Source organism: Aulonocara sp. 'chitande type north' Nkhata Bay, linkage group LG8 (genome assembly GCF_057382095.1).
Source record: "Aulonocara sp. 'chitande type north' Nkhata Bay isolate Kocher_YH1m ecotype deep benthic linkage group LG8, A_spYH_male_GT1.1, whole genome shotgun sequence".
NCBI classification, from domain to species: Eukaryota; Metazoa; Chordata; class Actinopteri; order Cichliformes; family Cichlidae; genus Aulonocara; species Aulonocara sp. 'chitande type north' Nkhata Bay.
In genome coordinates, this window is record NC_141351.1 from 7,508,962 (window position 1) to 7,526,614 (window position 17,653).

The 17,653-nt window shown below is 43.1% G+C and overlaps 2 protein-coding genes across 2 annotated transcripts; one reads left to right on the plus strand and one right to left on the minus strand.

Annotated features, from left to right (window-relative positions):
• Positions 1–112: 112 nt before the first annotated feature.
• tecpr1a (tectonin beta-propeller repeat containing 1a) lies at positions 113–15,169 on the plus strand. The gene is made up of 24 exons (XM_086303084.1): positions 113–325; positions 2,865–3,104; positions 3,628–3,810; positions 3,895–4,017; positions 4,107–4,226; positions 4,506–4,680; positions 4,761–4,861; positions 5,329–5,430; positions 5,557–5,705; positions 5,794–6,389; positions 6,549–6,694; positions 6,780–6,935; positions 7,106–7,255; positions 7,395–7,552; positions 7,651–7,881; positions 9,933–10,029; positions 10,232–10,311; positions 10,431–10,487; positions 10,749–10,923; positions 11,547–11,682; positions 11,823–11,915; positions 12,060–12,166; positions 12,383–12,502; positions 13,610–15,169. The coding sequence occupies exons 2-24, from the start codon at positions 2,880–2,882 to the stop codon at positions 13,751–13,753; spliced, it is 3,624 nt and encodes a 1,207-aa protein (XP_086159210.1). The 5' UTR covers positions 113–325; positions 2,865–2,879; the 3' UTR covers positions 13,754–15,169.
• bhlha15 (basic helix-loop-helix family, member a15) lies at positions 13,491–17,578 on the minus strand. Its single transcript, XM_086303090.1, has 2 exons — positions 17,073–17,578; positions 13,491–16,475 (listed from the first exon to the last, which is right to left on the minus strand). Exon 2 carries the CDS (start codon positions 16,424–16,426, stop codon positions 15,875–15,877), a length of 552 nt encoding a protein of 183 aa, XP_086159216.1. The 5' UTR covers positions 16,427–16,475; positions 17,073–17,578; the 3' UTR covers positions 13,491–15,874.
• Positions 17,579–17,653: the final 75 nt, after the last annotated feature.

Below are 17,653 nucleotides of genomic sequence, written 5' to 3' on the forward strand. Positions count from 1 at the left end.
CCTTAGAAGCAAAATATAAATACAAGAGAGCTCGGGATATTTGCACAGTACTACTCCTGAACAGCCTGAACATGAATTATAGCTTTACAGCGCCCTCTGCTGCTTGTCTGCTAAACAGCACCTCTACAAGCGCCTGCTGCCACGGAAACTGCCAGTGGGAACAGAAGTAACAGCACTTCCTGTTTCAAACAATCATTTCTGTCGTGAGTGAGCAGCTACGGCACACAGAATGACTCGGACAGCTTACGATCCTTCTCCACTGGATGAATGAACAGCTGTGACTTCTCACCACCGCCGACAGCCGCTTTATGAGAGGAGGCTCAAGGTTGGCTGCTTGAACTCTTTCTGTTTGCTATTTCTATCCGGCTAAGCCCGTAAGCCTGTACCAAAACAAACTGAGCATCGTTAAATCATAGAGCTGGCTTTACTGCACACCTTCGTTTGGGGGCATTTCATTTCACATGTCCCTCTCCTGTCAGTCGCCTCTACAGAAAATAGTCCAATATTTCAAGCTAATCTTACACCGTTGCTAATAGGCAGCTACGTACTTTATTACTTGGTAGTAAGCCCCACGGGTGAACAAGCGCAGTCGCTTCAAACGTGTGTGTGTGTGATATCTCTATGTATTTTATTGTTACCATCAACCTGGTGTGTGCTGCATGTACAGCTGTGAGTGACAGGATACGCCTTGTAGCAGCAGCAGCGTCCCTACTTGTTACGAGATGCTGTGAAACAGTTGACTGCCACTTAGCTAGCCCAGAGCCCACTCTGTGATCTGTGTACATTTCACATACAAGCTTGGTTATTACAAATGCCACACGTATAGTGTGTTAAATGTGGGTCAGCAAATTGCGCTGAGTAGACATCGAGCAACGCAGTGCAAAGGTCATCGCCACTACAGCGCATGATCCAAACAACTAGTTTACAGATGGGTAAACAACTGTTATCTAAGGAGGCCATTTGGCCCTTATCTCCCTATTTTCCACACACACTTTGTTCATATTTGTGTATAATTGTGGCCTGCTTTTTCCTTCTGTACTGTTGGTGGGTTATGTCTTCAGGCTCCTGCTCATTTTAAATTGTGTAGTATGCTTTGCTTGATATGCAGTGGTCATGAAAAATATATTTATATTAATCAAGCATGACATTCTGACCACAGACAGGTGAAGTGAATAACTCTGATTATCTCTTCATTATGGCACCTGTTAGTGGGTGGGTATGCTAGGGAGCAAGTGAACATTTTGTCCTCATAGTTGACATTTTAGAAGCAATAAAAATGGGGAAGCAAACAAACAAAATCGAGTCCATCACAGTTTGTTGCATATGGGGCTCCATAGCTGCGGACCAGTCAGGGTGCCCATGCTGACCCCTGTCTACGCCTGAAAGCACCACCAGTGAGCATGTGAGCCACAAAAGATGTGCCTAATCTGATGAAGCATGTTTATTTGATATCATGTGGACGGCCAGGTGCATGTGGGTGTTTTGCTGGGGAACACCTGATACGACGATGGACTATGGGAAGAAGGCAAGCCGGCTAAGGCAGTGTGATGCTTTGAGAAATGTTCTGCTGGGCAACATTGGGTCCATGTGGATGTTACTTTGACACATAACACATATCTAAGCATTGTTATAGACCACGTACATGCTTTCATGGAAACGGCAGGATAATGCGAGAGGCCTGAGTACAGAAAACATTCAAAAATTGAGACAGATAAATAATAAAAGACATGATCACATATTAAGAAAAAGATATGCAAAAGTAGTTGCAGATAGACAGATGCAACCATTTAAAATATTCCGCTGAAATCAGAGAGTACAGCTGCATTTTTAAATTTCTTTGTAGCTCTTTCCATTATTTATCAGCAGTGAAGTATTTCAATCCAGGTTTTCTAAGTTCAGACTGATCAGGAGGTACAGCTAATGCTAAAATGTCCCATGAACTGACATTGTAAGTACTGGTTTAAATTCAATCAAGGAGCAATGGTAAGCTAAGGGAATCTTGGGAGCAGAGCCTTGTAAACAAACATCATACATTGCTGCTCTCTGCGATTTGCTAGGGAACACCATCCCACTTTTTCATATAAGATATAGTGTTGAGGAAGAAAAGAATCACTTGTGATAAAATCATAATGCACTGCGATACAGTGAGGGAGATTGGTGGGGGAGGCAGATGGACCGGTATAGTGTCTGCAGTATTGTAGAATCACTGTATCCATCTGTTGTGATAAAGAGACTGTTTACTGTGAAAGCAAAACTGTCAGTTTTACTGGCTGATCGATGTTCCTGCTTTTATTTATAGTCATGTATGGTTTGGAGTGACTGAAAAAATGAGATTGCAGATAGAAGCAGCTGAAACGTGTTTCCTCCAAAGTGTTTCTGGGCTCAGCTTTAGAGAAAGTGTCAGGAACTCACTCATTTACAAGGGGATTTAAGGTGTTTTAACCATCTGACTAGGATGATGTTTCACACATGTCTAAAAGGGAGGGACAAATCCCATGCTGGCATCGGAACACCATGGTGTCTCCCAAGAGAACTAGAGGAGACGGCCAGGAAGTGGGAGTTCTAGACTGCCGGCTCCACGTACAAATCCACGCATGGACCAACTGTGAAGGATTCAAATTGAGTTTTTACTGATCTGCTTAAAGTGTCCAACCCTATCTCTGAGCCAATTTCGCTTATTTTTGCCATGTCCAAAACATTTTTATGAGGCCCAGTGTTTTTAAACACATACTTCAGCATATTTACACAGCAGCTGATGCCAAATGTTGTGGCACACGTCTCAGTGTTTTAGCCATTCATTCTGGGAAATTGTACAACGTAATTTCAAAGCCACATTATCAGCATTAACCCATTTTCTTCGTCAGGTTCCAGGTGCAGCCATGCCCGTCTCACTGCTGTGGGCTGTGGACGTCTATGGGCGGGTCTACGGCCTGTCCACGGCGGGGCAGCAGTGGGATCAGTGCCGCGATGCCCAGATGGAGTTCAAGCGGGTCACGGCGGCACAGCAGTGCTGCTGGGGCATCGCCTGCGACAACAACATCTACCTGAACGTTCACGCTTCCGACCTGTCCATCCGCTACCAAGAGGAGACCTATGAAAATCAAGTGGGTCTCTGTGACTAGTCGGGGGCTGTCATTCTTTAATGACTGTAATTACATTAAAATAAGTTATTGTAAAAGCCAAGAAATATGTAATAAGGAACCCACATTATTTGTCTGTCTTTAAGCAAGTTTGTAATACATTTTCTTTTTATTATTATTGCACAAGTAAAATTGAAAGTTAAAGTTCCCCATTATATGTTCAGCATCCTCATATGGCAGAGTCCCACTTCTCTGTTGCTAAATCCACAAGCCATTAGGCTATGTGCTTTAACAAGTGAACCTTAGAAGCATCCTAAACCAGTTTTTAATGGGAAAAAATTCTCACAGTGCAAGATCACGAAACCTTTTTTTAACACTGCTCTTTCAGATTATCCCCATTAGGTCGACACTCAGTCATTTTCATTCTTGTGGCTACATCTTCATGGGATATCTCACTAAAAGTGCTCTTGTTTTCCCTTAATATGAAATAAAAGGCAACACCACCGGCTTTAACGCAGTTCACTTTCTCTGCCCAACTTTTTGTCAGCGTTGGAATCCCGTAGACGGTTTTTCTGAACGTTTGCTGCCAAGCGACCGCTGGCAGTGGAGTGACGTCACAGGTCTGCAGCACCAACCTCTGGACAGCTTCCAGCTGCCCTCCAGCAGCTGGGAGTGGGAGGGTGACTGGTATGTGGATGAAAACTTTGAGGGAGAGCCCACAGAGAAAGGGGTGAGTTTAAAAAATGTGTGTCTGCTTCAGTTACTGCCCTTTTTTCCTTTCTCTGGTGTGACCTGTTCAGATGTTTGTTTCCAGGGATGGACCTATGCCATCGATTTCCCTGCCACCTATACTAAAGACAAGAAGTGGAACTCCTGTGTCCGTCGCAGGCGATGGCTCCGCTACAGGAAGTACAAAGCAATGGACACCTGGGCTAAGGTGGGTGTTACTGCATAACATATGCATGTAATGAGTGCTGATGGGTGAATGCGCGTATTAAGTTCTTGTTTTCCTTGTGTGCATGGCAGATCCCCTCACAGCACACAACTCTACCAGATCCCTTCAGCGACATCAGCTGTGGAGGTTGGGAAATTAGTGAGGAACCCAGGGGCCGTCTGTGTCTGTGGGCTGTATCCCTGCAGGGCAAGGTATAGATTATATACAGGGCAGCACCTACCTTGTTTTAGGTATCAGTGGCAATGTTATTATGCTGCTATATGCTCAGATTGAGAATTTCTTGACTGTTGAAGTAATTCGTGTTTATTAACTGTGTATGCTTCAAATCATTTGCTATTAAAAGCAGAGTTAGACGTTAGCAGCATGGTAACTACTTTAAAATGATCCTGTCTCACACATACATTCGTGTCACACCAAAATTGTTTGATAGCAGCTCTTAATTTTCGGAATCTGTCTTTGTCACTGTTCAGGTGTGGTTTAGAGAGGGAATCTATCACCATAATCCTGAGGGCGCTTCATGGGAGGAGGTGCTTCTACCTGGAGAGGTGGTCCAGATCAGCTGTGGCCCAGCAGACCTGGTCTGGGCTGTGCTCTGGGAGGGGCAGCTCATTGTCAGGGAGGGCATAAGCAGAGACTGCCCTAAAGGTACAAATAGGCTCACTGATGGGAGGGTGACGTGGTGTTTCTGAGTAAATGTTTGAGAATTAATATTTCCTGCAATCCAGGTGCCTCTTGGGCAATAGTGGAGTCTCCCAGCTCCGATGTGGGAGCTACACACGTAGCCGTGGGAAACAACGTGGTCTGGGTTGTGACGAAGGACAATAAAGTAAGAAAGTGCTGCAGTCACGTAAAAAAAATCTGCTTTTAATCAGTGGAAGTACTTCCAAGATTTAGCATTTTCCTTTGTCAGTGGCTAATTCTGTTGGTCAGTTTGCACTAGCTGAATGTGCAAAGATGGCAGTGTGACCAAGCTAAAGCTTTCAAATGTTTCACTTATTTATTTATAATGAAGATTTATTTCTTTCCTCAGCTCAGTAAATGGAGCATAAAGACCAACAAATGCGAAGTAAAAGAACAGAAACAAATATTAGGAGCTGCTCTGCCAATCTTTTACTTTAATAATCTGTGTTGGCACTTCACAGTTCACTCCTAATTTCAACACTGTGACTGACACAACATGAAAAATGTCTAAACATAGTTAAACAGGCTTGTAACAGCTTGTTGTTAAAACTGCAGGGATTAAACCTGCGATGTCTTCAGAATACCTCTCACTCTACGCTCCTGCTTTACCAGGTGTGGTTCAGGCGTGGCGTGAATTCTCATAACCCGTGTGGCTCCGGCTGGATCAGCATGGTTGGAGAAATGATCATGATCAACGTAGGACAGAACGACCAGGTGATTCAGTGTGTCCTCAGTGTAACTGCTGGGAATCTTATAAGGACTGCTACATGGCTTTATTACTGCATGTTTGCAAGTGATGCAGTCATGCTGAGGTTTTCTGAAAGTTGCTGGTGTTCATAGGTGTGGGCTATCAGCTCTGAGGACCGAGCTGTGTACTTCAGACAAGGCGTGACCTCAAGTGAGCTGAGTGGGAAAACTTGGAAGGCTATTACCGTTCCCCGAGACGGAGACCGATCCCACTCCAGCGCCAGCGCAAACAGCCTGCAGAGGTGGATGCGCCTCAGAGGACACACACTCTAGTTAGCTTTTTAAAAATGTAATATTAAAGTTAATTCTCTCTCTGTCTGTGTTTCTCAGTGCCGGATGTTTTTTCTGTGGTGAGGTGCGTGCTCCGTCAGTAGCAAGTGATGCAGAATCAGACCTAGAGAAAGGATCTGCAGATGGGCCCGGTTGCCTGGTCACCTCCACCTCCCCGGATACCTTTGTGGACGCCCCATCTGACCCGCCCACTGACACTCCCAAACCCCGTATCCCCAAGGTCACCAGCGACAGCTTCATCTCTGAACTCGTCTCCGATCGAGAATCGGGGAAGACCTCGAGAGATGTTGGAAAAGCCACTCCCACTGTCCTAGAGGAGGACACCATCTCACACGAAGGAGATGCCAAAGCCCCCTGCGCTGGTGTTGCTCTCTCTCCTAGCCAGTCTGGCAGCCCTCTTGATACCCAGTGGAGTAATGTGGATCTGGAGGAGGCACAGAGCCAGCAGGCTCAAACTGGAGCAGTGCTGGACTCAGCTGACACCTGCAGCTTGTCCTCAGTAGCCACTTACACCCTTGCCATGGAGGATCCTTATGGTGGAGACGAGCACCCTCTGTGGGCCTGGGTCAGTGGAGGAGGCTGCTCTGTGGACAGTCACTCCCAGCTCAGCTGGTTTAACTCTGTGAACACTGCATGTGAGTTCAGTGAGCTAACTCACCGGTGATTGAATGTTTAGATTTTTATGTAACTTTAAGTAACATGTAACTTGTATAAAAGGATGATAAGTCAGTGCTTATGCTCAGTTTCAATGAAGCAGCATTGATGTCATTATTTTTGTCTTTTTATTCATCCAGCCTTAGTCCAGTCAGTCCAGTCCATGAGTTTGTCAGTCAGTCCAGCCCAGACGGCAGCTTGGCGAAAACAAATCTTTGAGCAACTCAGCGAGCGGACCAGGAGAGAGATTGATAATTTCAAACATTATGAACAAGCCATAGAACAGGTACCTTCTCAACCATGCACTTTACCACCCGTTTCTTTCATTAGCATGTCATTTGATTCGTTCACTTGATCCAATCCTGTTGCAGTCTGTGTGGGTGAAGAAGGGAAGCATGCAGTGGTGGAGAGACTGGAAGCCACATAAGTGGATAGATGTTCATTTTGCCTTGGAGCAGTTCTCAGGACCGGAGGGCAACAAGGACGGCATCCTGTTCATCTATTACAACTATTATGAGGAAAAGAAGGTTAGACGGAAGTGTGCGTTTGTTTAGTAAAAAAGTGTCTTCCTTAAGTTTCATGTGTTAACTTTTCTTTGATTATCATTTACCGCTGGCTGCGACATAACACCAAAGCAGACTGGCTTACTGAAGGCTTACTGTATATTTCAACTTCTCTTTTCTAACACTTCTTTTAGTACCTGCATGCCTTTATCAATGAAGTTACCATCCTGGTTCCTGTGCTAAATGACTCCAAACACACTTTTGCCATCTATACTCCTGAGCGGACCAAACAGAGGTGGCCTATTCGATTAGCGGCTGCCACAGAGCTGGAAATGCATGATTGGGTGGGTATGGAAAGAAAAAAATAGCACAGTGGAAAGTAATAATGTAATACTATGCAGCATTTATTCATGTATATCATCTAAAAATGTCATTTGTTTCTCCATCTTTGCCTCCCTCCGCCTGCTCTGTCCTGCTCTTCAGCTGGCATTGTTGAGTGTGTCATGCTGTGACTCAAGGGGGATCCAGGGTCCTCCCGCCAAACAGGCCATCTGGTCCATTACCTGTAAAGGGGACATCTTTGTCAGTGAGCCCTCACCTGGCCTAGAGGCCGTGCCTTACCCGACACCCTGCGACCAGATGTAAGAATGAGCTGCACGTCACTAGACTGATGGCTTTAACCTTCTGCTATATGACTTTCTATTCTAACCACTTAGCTTTATTTCTTTCCTCTCTGCAGGTTCTGGCGACAGGTTGGAGGCCATCTGCATATAGTGGAGTGTAACAGTGTTGGGATAGTGTGGGGGATCGGCTTTGACCACACAGCCTGGATCTACACCGGGGGCTACGGAGGAGGGTTCTTCCAGGGATTGGCAAGCAGCACAGATAATATTTACACCCAGACGGACGTTAAGAGCGTTTACATTTATGAGAATCAGCGGTGGAACCCCGTTACTGGCTACACCAACAGGTACTGTGCAAGAGTGGAGCTTCTGTCGCTTTATTGTTGGAAAGTGTTGTCAGAATATATGCGATAATTTGTTTTGTAGAGTTAATTCTGCTATGTCAAGGACACAGAAATATCCAGTCTAATACCTAGCTGTACAATATGTCCACTGTGTAACACAAAGTCAGTTAAACTCCAGGGATACCAATCTGTCCTTTTAGGAACCATAAGAATTAATTTAATCTAAGCTGGTGCAAGTACAGGAGCAGGTGCACCGGAGAAGCAACAGTTCAATTCACTTGTATTTATGTAGCACAAATTCACATCAACAGTCACCTCAAGATGGTTTATTTTATATGGTAAAAACCCTACAGTAATACAGAGATAACCCCAACAATCCCACAACCCCCTATAAGTAATCACTTGGTGACAATGGGAAGGAAAAACTCCCTTTTAACAGGAAGAAACCTCCAGCAGAATCAAGTTCAGGGAGAGGCGGCCGTTCCCATGACCATTTGGGGGGTGAGCGGAGGGAGACGGGACAAAATAATTTAATGATTACTAATGGTTAAATGCAATCGAATATAAACATAAAGAGGTAAGTGAAGAAGAAATACTCACCCACTACAGCCTATTGCAACTAAGTTATGGTTCAGGCTTAACTATAAGCTTTACCTAAAAGGAACGTTTTAAGCCTGATCTTGAAAATAGAGAGGGTGTCTGTCTCCCAAATCCAAACTGGGACCTGGTTGCACAGAAGAGGGGCCTGAAAGCTTACTTGAAAACTCAAGTAAGCCAGCAGTCTCAGAGTGATGTGCTCTGTTAGGATACTGTGAAGTCTCTAAGATCGGAATTTTAGAAAAGGATTTTAAGAGGGAGCCAATGAAGAGAAGCCAGTACGAGAGAAATATATTCTAACTGCTTCCTGTCAGTGCTCTCGCTGCAGCATTCAGCTGAAGGCTTTTCACCGAGATTTCAGAGAAACATGATAATAATGAATTACGATAGTCCAACCTAGAGGAAATAAATGCATGAAATAATTTTTTAGCATCACTCGAAACAGGATGTTTGTAATTTTAGTGATTGCACAAATGTATGAAGGCAGTTCTACATATTTGTTTTATGTGATCACTCCTGACTGAATTTACTCTAGTTTTGCTTTTTGGCATTTACATTGCACCGGTAGTACAGCTTGTCTAACATAGTACACGCATAAGTAAAATTGCAAGAATGTTTTGAGAGAGACAGAGCGTCAACCCAACAGCAGGACCGGTATTTGCTCCTTTGTGCATGGAGAAAAAGGAGCCCTACAAAAATACTTCTAATAGGCATGTTCATGTTTCTGAGCAAAACTGCCCAAAACAGACTCTGTGACGGTTTCATCCTTTAGTGGGACCTGTGCTCATACCAGTCCTGCTTCTGTGTTGATGCTCTTCTAGGGCCCTATCCAGCACTCCTCCTGTAACAGCCCATCTCCTGTTATCTCCTCTGCACTCAGACAAATATAACTGTAAAGAGGGGAAATTTTCACATGTAATAAATGTAATAAATCTCATGCATTTGTAAAAGCTGCAGTAGGTAGGTGTCATTTTTTTAGTCTCTCCCTGCCAACACCAGCAGGTGCAGGTGTTTCACTAAAAATAAGTTAATCGAGAATTTCTGATCCCATTCTCTTCCACTTTAACTGTTACAACAGTGGATTTTAGTTGTTTGTTTTTTTTACATTAATATATGTGTGATTCTTATTTTATTTTTGTATTTTGGGGGGAGACGGAGCCCAGAAAAGAAACAGGATCCTAGTTTCCACAAAGACCAGCTGATGAACAGTGTACTGAAAGGTTGCCTAGCTACACCAAAAGCCAACATCTCATCAAGTCCATTTGAGATTTCTTTATTTTATTTTATTATTATTATGTTTACATAAACCGAGCAATTGTGGAAACATTTAAAACTTTGCCATTGCACTCTGATGTGACAAATAGACAATATATTTTAACAGTCATTTCAGCTGAATCACATGTTGTTTTGATTTGTGTGTGTTTTCTGTCATTGAACGTTGCTATTCTTTCTTTTAGAGGCTTACCAACAGACCGCTACATGTGGAGTGATGCTTCAGGGCTACACGAGTGCACCAAAGCAAATACAAAACCTCCCTCCCCTCAGTGGACATGGGTAGGCAAACACACCCACAGTGGGAGATTCCCCGTGTTGATCTGTAACCTTCTCTGTGATAATTACAGTAGCTGCTATTCTTGCCTTCTAACCATTAGTTTGAAAAATACTACTATCTTTTCTTAAATATATCACACATAAGGGGTGTGGCCCGATCTGCAGGTGCGTTGAGTGTTTCACTTCCCCTGTTTGCTGTTTTCAGGTGTCAGAATGGGCTATCGACTACAGCGTGTCTGGCGGGACGGACAGAGAAGGCTGGCAGTATGCAGCTGATTTTCCAGCGTAGGTTTCATATGCTGTTCCTGAAACCCCACCTGCTGCTTCACTTGGTTCAAACTATGATCTTGATTTATTTATCTTTCCTTTAATTCATTCTTTCGCTTCCCCATGTGTCTGTGCAGGTCATATCATGGCTATAAAACGATGAAGGACTTTGTGCGTCGTAGGCGATGGGCAAGGTACTATAAAAAGCATTGGTCTGTGCACTATTTATTCAGCAGGTACACAGCACTCTGAAAGTTGCCATCCCTGTGTTTGTTTTTTAATCAGACTGGGACAAATGGGCCATAATCAGCACAATATATTATGGTGTTAATCATATAACGTTTGTTACTGTAGAATTTTAAATTCTGGAGAGAATCTGAAATAATGTGCAGGAAGGTATTTAACTGAAGAGATTTGTTGTCAAGGACACCTGTTTATTTGGCCTTAATGCGCAGGAAGTGTAAACTGACCACTACAGGACCTTGGCAAGAAGTTCCCCCCATCGCACTAAGTGATGTGACCATCCTGCCATGTGCAGCTCAGAGCACCGTGGACATGGTTCCTGTGTGGGCGATCAGTAACAAGGGCGACGTGCTTTGCCGACTGGGAGTCACCGCCCTGACGCCTGCTGTGAGTCATTAATAATATGCAAGCGGACACCAAATGAACTGGTTTAACATCTTTGGAGAGCAACCATTAAAGCTTATTGTCATTTTTTCCGCTTGCATAACAAATGCACGCAAAGTACAGAGAGGTGCATTAGCACGTTGTCACTTATTTTTACTGTGGAGGTTCTTTTAGTTCTAATGTGGGCTTCTAGTGTGGAGAGTTTGAGAGATATTTGCATTTATTTCAAATACAACCACTTCAGTCAAAAGAAGATTGTAATTTCTATCAGCAGGGCATTAATGACAAGAAATATGATATGATGATAATGATGACTGACTAAGTCAGACGTTCCATGAATAGGAGCTGGTTGTGGGTTGAAAAGCGGCTTGCAGCATGCAGATTTGCCAGAGTTAGGGTAGCTATATTTGGCTTAATTTCTCATTTGGAGAAAGATAATTATTGTATTATTTTATGCTAAATTTATTAGTGCTTCTAAAGACAAAAAAGGAAAGGGGGAAAAAAAAGAAATGATGTTTATCAATGGACCAAAAACCTCCAAAGTTTCTTTTATTTCTGTTTATGAACATCTGAATATGGAGAAGCAGGTTTTTGAGAGGCAGTGCTTTCTCTGTCTGCTCTCTCAGGGATCTTCATGGCTCCACGTGGGAACAGACCAGCCTTTCAAGTCCATCTCCATTGGGGCTGCCAGCCAGGTGTGGGCTATTGCCAGGGACGGAGCTGCCTTCTACAGGGGATCTGTGTCACCACAGAACCCGGCAGGTCAGTGGGGAAAAAATGAAAACTGACAGTGAAGGCTGAAAATTTTAATTGCATTTGTCATGTCTGCATATTGAAATAAAATTTACTCAAGCAGATGCATTTTACCTGTGTTTTATGTGTGCGGGTGTCTCCCTCTGCAGGAGATTGTTGGTACCACATCCCATCTCCAGCCAAACAGAAGCTGAAGCAGGTATCTGTGGGAAGAACATCGGTCTACACTGTAGATGAGAACGGTAAAGCACAAAACGCAGCACAGATTTTTATTTACAGCTTAGGTTTATAAGTTACTTTTATAGATGAATAATGTAGTGTGTTCTGTTTATAGTTCCTGGTATGTATTTTTACGAGATGTCTGATGTGGGTGTTTTTCTATCAAGGTAACCTGTGGTACCGACAGGGTGTGACCCCCAGCTACCCTCAGGGCTCCTCCTGGGAACACGTATCTAACAATGTCCGCAAAGTCTCTGTAGGCCCTCTGGACCAGGTAGGACATTATGGCACCACCTTCATCCATTTCATCCTTAAAAGCTGAATGCAGTTAACAGATTTTACCTCACATATTTATAGGCATGGAGGTTCAGACTTCTTGTCTTTCTAATTTGTGGCGCTTGTAATGTAAAAGTGATTCAGTTCAGGGAACACGTACCACACCGCGTGTTTATTTGTGGGTGATTTTGTTGCTTTTGTTTTGGGGCTGCAGGTATGGATCATAGCAGACAAGGTGCAGGGCAGCCACAGTCTAAGCTGCGGGACGGTGTGCCATCGACTCGCAGTCCAACCCATGCAGCCCAAAGGACAGTCCTGGGACTATGGCATTGGGGTAAAGAAACCGAACAGTATGACTGGAAAATAACAGTTTCTGAACAGTTTCTAACTTCTATGCTAGTTTCATTTTAGTGGAGAGAAAGAATATCAACCAAAAAACACATGATCTCGATTTATTTATCAAGATCCTCAGTGTGCTGAAGTCGTCATGTACCCTTTGCAGAAAAACAGCTCCAATATGAAAGCAATTCAGTTTCCATCCAGGTGATCAGGAGTATTTGCGATTGACTGGACTGATTGTAATCTGTAATCTTAGTTCAGTCAGTGATTTGCAAATCAATTTATAACTTTTAACGTAATATGTTTTTTCTGGATTTTTGGTTGATATATATCTCTTTCCAGTAAAGTAAAACTACCATAACAAATTAGAAACTACTTGTTTCTTCGTGAGTGAGCAAACTTATTCAACATGAGGTCCAATAATTTCCTCTACTGTATATGTGTCATGAGTGAATTGTCACCATTTTTTTTACTGATCCTGTCCTTCCCAAAATGCAACAAAATAAAGGCATATTGTTATCACAGTAATGCAGCATTTTATTGGTAGTTGTTGATATTTTGAGCACGGCAGTCTCCAGCAGATATATTTATACATCACATTTTCCCACAGACTTAGATTTTTTTCTGTTATCTGCTGAAGTTTGTCTCCTTGTTTTTTAATGCTAAAAAGCATCATCAAGCATCCTGTGCAGCTTGTTCAAGTAAAGTAAACGCTGCACATAATCTGGGGTGTGTTCAACATGCTAATTGTAATATTATTTTCTTTTGGCTTGTTTATTTTTTTCATTAAAAAAGAGGGGTCACATTTTATATACGCAGTTTTTATGGGGGATTTTTTTTAATATGAGTTGGATGGGAGGTGTTGAAAACTACAATTACCAACACAAAGTATATCAAGCTTATTGCCGTTTGAAAAAAACAAGAACAGTAGAGTAAATATTAGTTGCTGGAACACTTCAGTCTTCATGTGCAAACTGCAGTAGAACAACAACAGAAAGGTGTGGCTCCCAGTTTTCAAGGCTTTGTTTAGTGCTTATAGACAGATGGTAAACAAGCTTATCCTCAGTAATAATAATTATCACCCCTGTGTCACTGTTTTTAGGGTGGATGGGACCATATCACAGTCAGAGGGAACTCTGTAGAACCGCCCCACATCCGTTTTCCCTCTCTAACAGACACCTCATCCCCTCGGAGCCTGCTGGAAGTCAGGAACACGGAGGTCGACAGCAGTACTTCAGGATGTTAGACAAACACAAATTTGTGCACACAAACTGTATAAAAAGAAACAAAACTCAGATTACCTTTGTAGTATTTTTTTAAAGCACAGCTTATTTTAACACTGGAATAGCAAGGTGATCCTTAAATCCTGAGGTTGGAGTTTTCACACCTTGTGAGCCGGTGAAACAGAGCAATGGATCTCAGACAATCAGAGCCATCTCTGATGACAAACATGCTTATCTGATCTGTCCCTGTGTTGTTTTTCATTTGTACTAGGCATTCATGTGATGGTCACGGCATTTTTGTGTCTGTTTCTGTAAGTGCGGTTAGTCTTTTGCCATTGAACTTAGTGGTCTTAATTCATTTTTGTCCTTATTTATTAATCAGGATGTGATGTTCATGGTATGTGTGGTTTTTGTGTATAGATTACCACAACAAGTTAAGGTTAAGATGGTAGGGGGGGTTTATATGAAAGATGTATATTTTTTAAAATGTGCTTGAATTGTAGTTGAATAGTTGCTGGACCACCAGCTTCAGAATGAGTGTTATTTTGCATTTTATCCTGTGAGCAACAAGTCAATAGGGCCAGTTAATCTGAAGTTTTATCTTTGTTTACTTGTCTGCTCCTTTTGTCTGCTGATCTGGCACAGCATCTGCACTACTGAATACTTTTATGTGCATCTATGTGTCATCATTTGGATTCTGAAGACAAGAATTGGGGTGATTATTGCATGTAAAAAGTCAGCTTGTGAGGTAAACTGAACCCACTGTTAGCTGAATGACACTGGCTGAGAGAATTGTAAAACTACACTCCAAAACACGCTGTGTAATTAGCATTAGTCACTTCTAATCAGTCAAGTATTGTTTCTAGACAGATCGTAGAGGTTTACCCATGGACTGCTATTTGGTGCCAGGATGTAGCAGCTGTTAGAACACCTACACTGGTTTAAACTTACACATGCCTTGTGCAAAGACTTCTGATGTTATTACCTAAAAAAAAATCTATCATTATCATGAAGCATGTACACTGGTGAATATTGTAAAAAAGAGGAAAATTACTGTAGTCTTATAGCTGAAACGCTCAAACTGAACCTTCCTCTTTCTCAGGAGTGCTGCATGCTGTTAACTTCCTTTGACATAATGGTTGTAGAATGACTGAGCAGTAAGGGGGAAAAAAACATTATCTTTTGTTGCAAGATTGCAAAATACTAGTATCTACTCAGTATCGTGGCAGTTGTTATATTACACGGACTACTAAACATCATGCACGGGCATCAGTTTATGTCAATAGCTGCTTAAATGCACCTTCGCTGTCTAAACCTGCTGAACTACTTGTAAATGTTGCAAGTGAGATCTCTATTATCTGTGAATACTGAACATTGTGTGTGGTCAAAAAAAGAAACAGTCTGTGTCAATAATAAATACATGTATTTATTAATAACAACTTCTCAAATGTTTTTTTTCCCCCGTTATGATGTTTCACACAAAGTTTGCAGCTTAAACACACATGGAAACACAGCAGGGAGAGGGGATAAGCAAGTAACATACACGTTAAATAGCATCTGTGCCTTTAAGAACTCTTCTGTGTGCAGAAGAAGAGAAATGAGCTACGCGTTCAGATCAAGGGTGGATTATCATTGTGAGCGCTTTCTTGCAACAACACCTCAATATTTAAGCCTTCTGCTTGGTTGTCTTTCTTTCATGGATGCAACAGTTATGGCTCGAGGTTACACTGAGCAGGTTTCTCAAGAGTCGATACAAGAAGATGGCAAGATAACACAAAAGAGAACAATCCCCTTCCCCAGTTTAAACCACAACACGCAAGAAGAAGAAGGAAAAAAAACATGAGGGTGAAAAAAAAGCAGCCCTTCTTTCCTGGGCACATACATTACACAACTATGGTCCATTTGGTTTCACTTTCCAGTCTGCATTCTTCATGTCTGCTGTATAAAATCCTTCCATATTTTGCATGGAGTTCTGCACAGCTCACCTCTTGCTAGCATTTATTAGAGGTCTATGATCTGGGGGGGGAGCCCACTTCCTACAGAAAACACAGCTGAACGTCTCTAAGAGTGTGACTGTAGGAAGTGGGTAATGTTTGATTTGTCCAGCCCTCCTCCTGGTGGCTCCCCTTGCTTTAATCTTACTGTTAGCTTTGCTGGCTGAAGCTATGCATACTGGTGAGGTATTGGGTGAGACCTTCCTCCCCCTCTTCCTCCAGGTGCTGCTGGTAGCACTGGAGGAGCTTGGCAGCGCTGGCCTCTGAAGGGACCCCGCCAGCAGGCAGGCAGCCCCCTGACATATCCAGGATGATGGTGGTCAAAGCTTTGATGTAATTCTTAGCCAGGGTCAGCGTTTCGATCTTGGACAGCTTCTTCTCGGTTTTCACATGCGGGATGGCCTCGCGCAGTGCTTGGAAGGCGTTGTTGAGTTTGTGCATGCGCTGGCGTTCCCTTTCGTTGCTTTCCAGTCGACGGATGCTGCGCTCTTTGGTGCTGGAGCCGTGCTTGCGTCGCCGGCCTCCTCCCTGCCTCTTGCCATTGCCGCTCCTCAGAGAGCCCCTCCAGGAGCCACGGATCCGGACCGAGGCCTCTGAGCCTTCCTGCTCACTGGAGCCCGGCTCTGTGTCTGGCTCGAATTCCGGCTCCGGGTCGGACCAGTTCCTTCTGGATGGCTTCACAGCCTTCCCTTTGGATTTCATCTTGCTACTCCCCTTATCTCTGACAGAACAGATCTCAGGTTCAACAAACCTGGAAGACAAGATAGGAGTGTTAAGGACAAGAAAAAAAGGATATAAAGTGGCCCGCTTCATAGTTTTCCTTCAGTCAGCTCCAGTTTAAACAACTTGGCATCCTGTTGTATCTAATCAGACTCTTGCAGTGTGAAAACTCCATGATGTTGGTCTGTTACTCCACACTTCTTACCCCACAGTTCAGAGATAATACCCATGTCAAGGTTACACTCACAAAAACAGACCTGGCAGCTCACAGCAACAGCAAAGCTTTTTAACTTCACTTTAACTCACTGCATAGTTTGGTTTCACATAATAAGACTAAACCATCAGCTCCTAAACTTATTTAAGAAGAGGTTCTATTACTATTATATATTTTAAATGTGAATTTACAAACAGTGACAGTTTAAACTATACTATCACACGCTGTCAGATAAAGCTGTTTTACATAGATAAGTACGCACAATAAAAAAAAACGTGTATGTCTCCATCATCGTCATTATTTCCCTAACCTCAGCTTAATCACACCAACGGCAGTGCTGTGACCGATATGAAGATGAGCAGACACAAGTCAAATTCACTCACAACACAAATGGAAGGGAACTAAAAGCCTTACCTGGGAAATTATACTAATATTCTCCTTCCTGTTTCTTTTTACAGAAAAGGCGTCAGCATGCAGCCGGACATGATCAGCGACATAAAGTCAATTAAAGGAGCAGTGGGAATGAAGGAGCGCGAGAGCAGCACATCAGCGCGAGGCTCACAGATAACTGTCACACGTGAACGGCTACCTGTTGCTAACAGATGTACACGTCGCGCTGTTCAGCCAATCAGAGAGACAGCCCTTTCCCCCGCTAGCTCCGCCCTCAACCCTAAACCTCCCAACAACCTGCTGCTGTTGCTGCAGAAAGCCACAGATGTGCAAGAATTATACTGAACTTACATTTATACTAGGATGTTTTTGATTTTGATTTTTGGGGGATTCAGATTAACTTTGGCTCCCACTAATGTTTTCCAACGATACTTAGTAGTTGGTGGAAGCAGCATTCAAATCCAGGGATCATCTTATATAGACATGGTTAGGGAGACAGATCTAAGTGTCCTGCAGGCTGTGTGCTTTAATATCTGTGCTGTTCATTTGAGAAAAAGCACAAATAGCAGTCAGAACACGACTATTCAGTTCAGAAAGTGAAATAC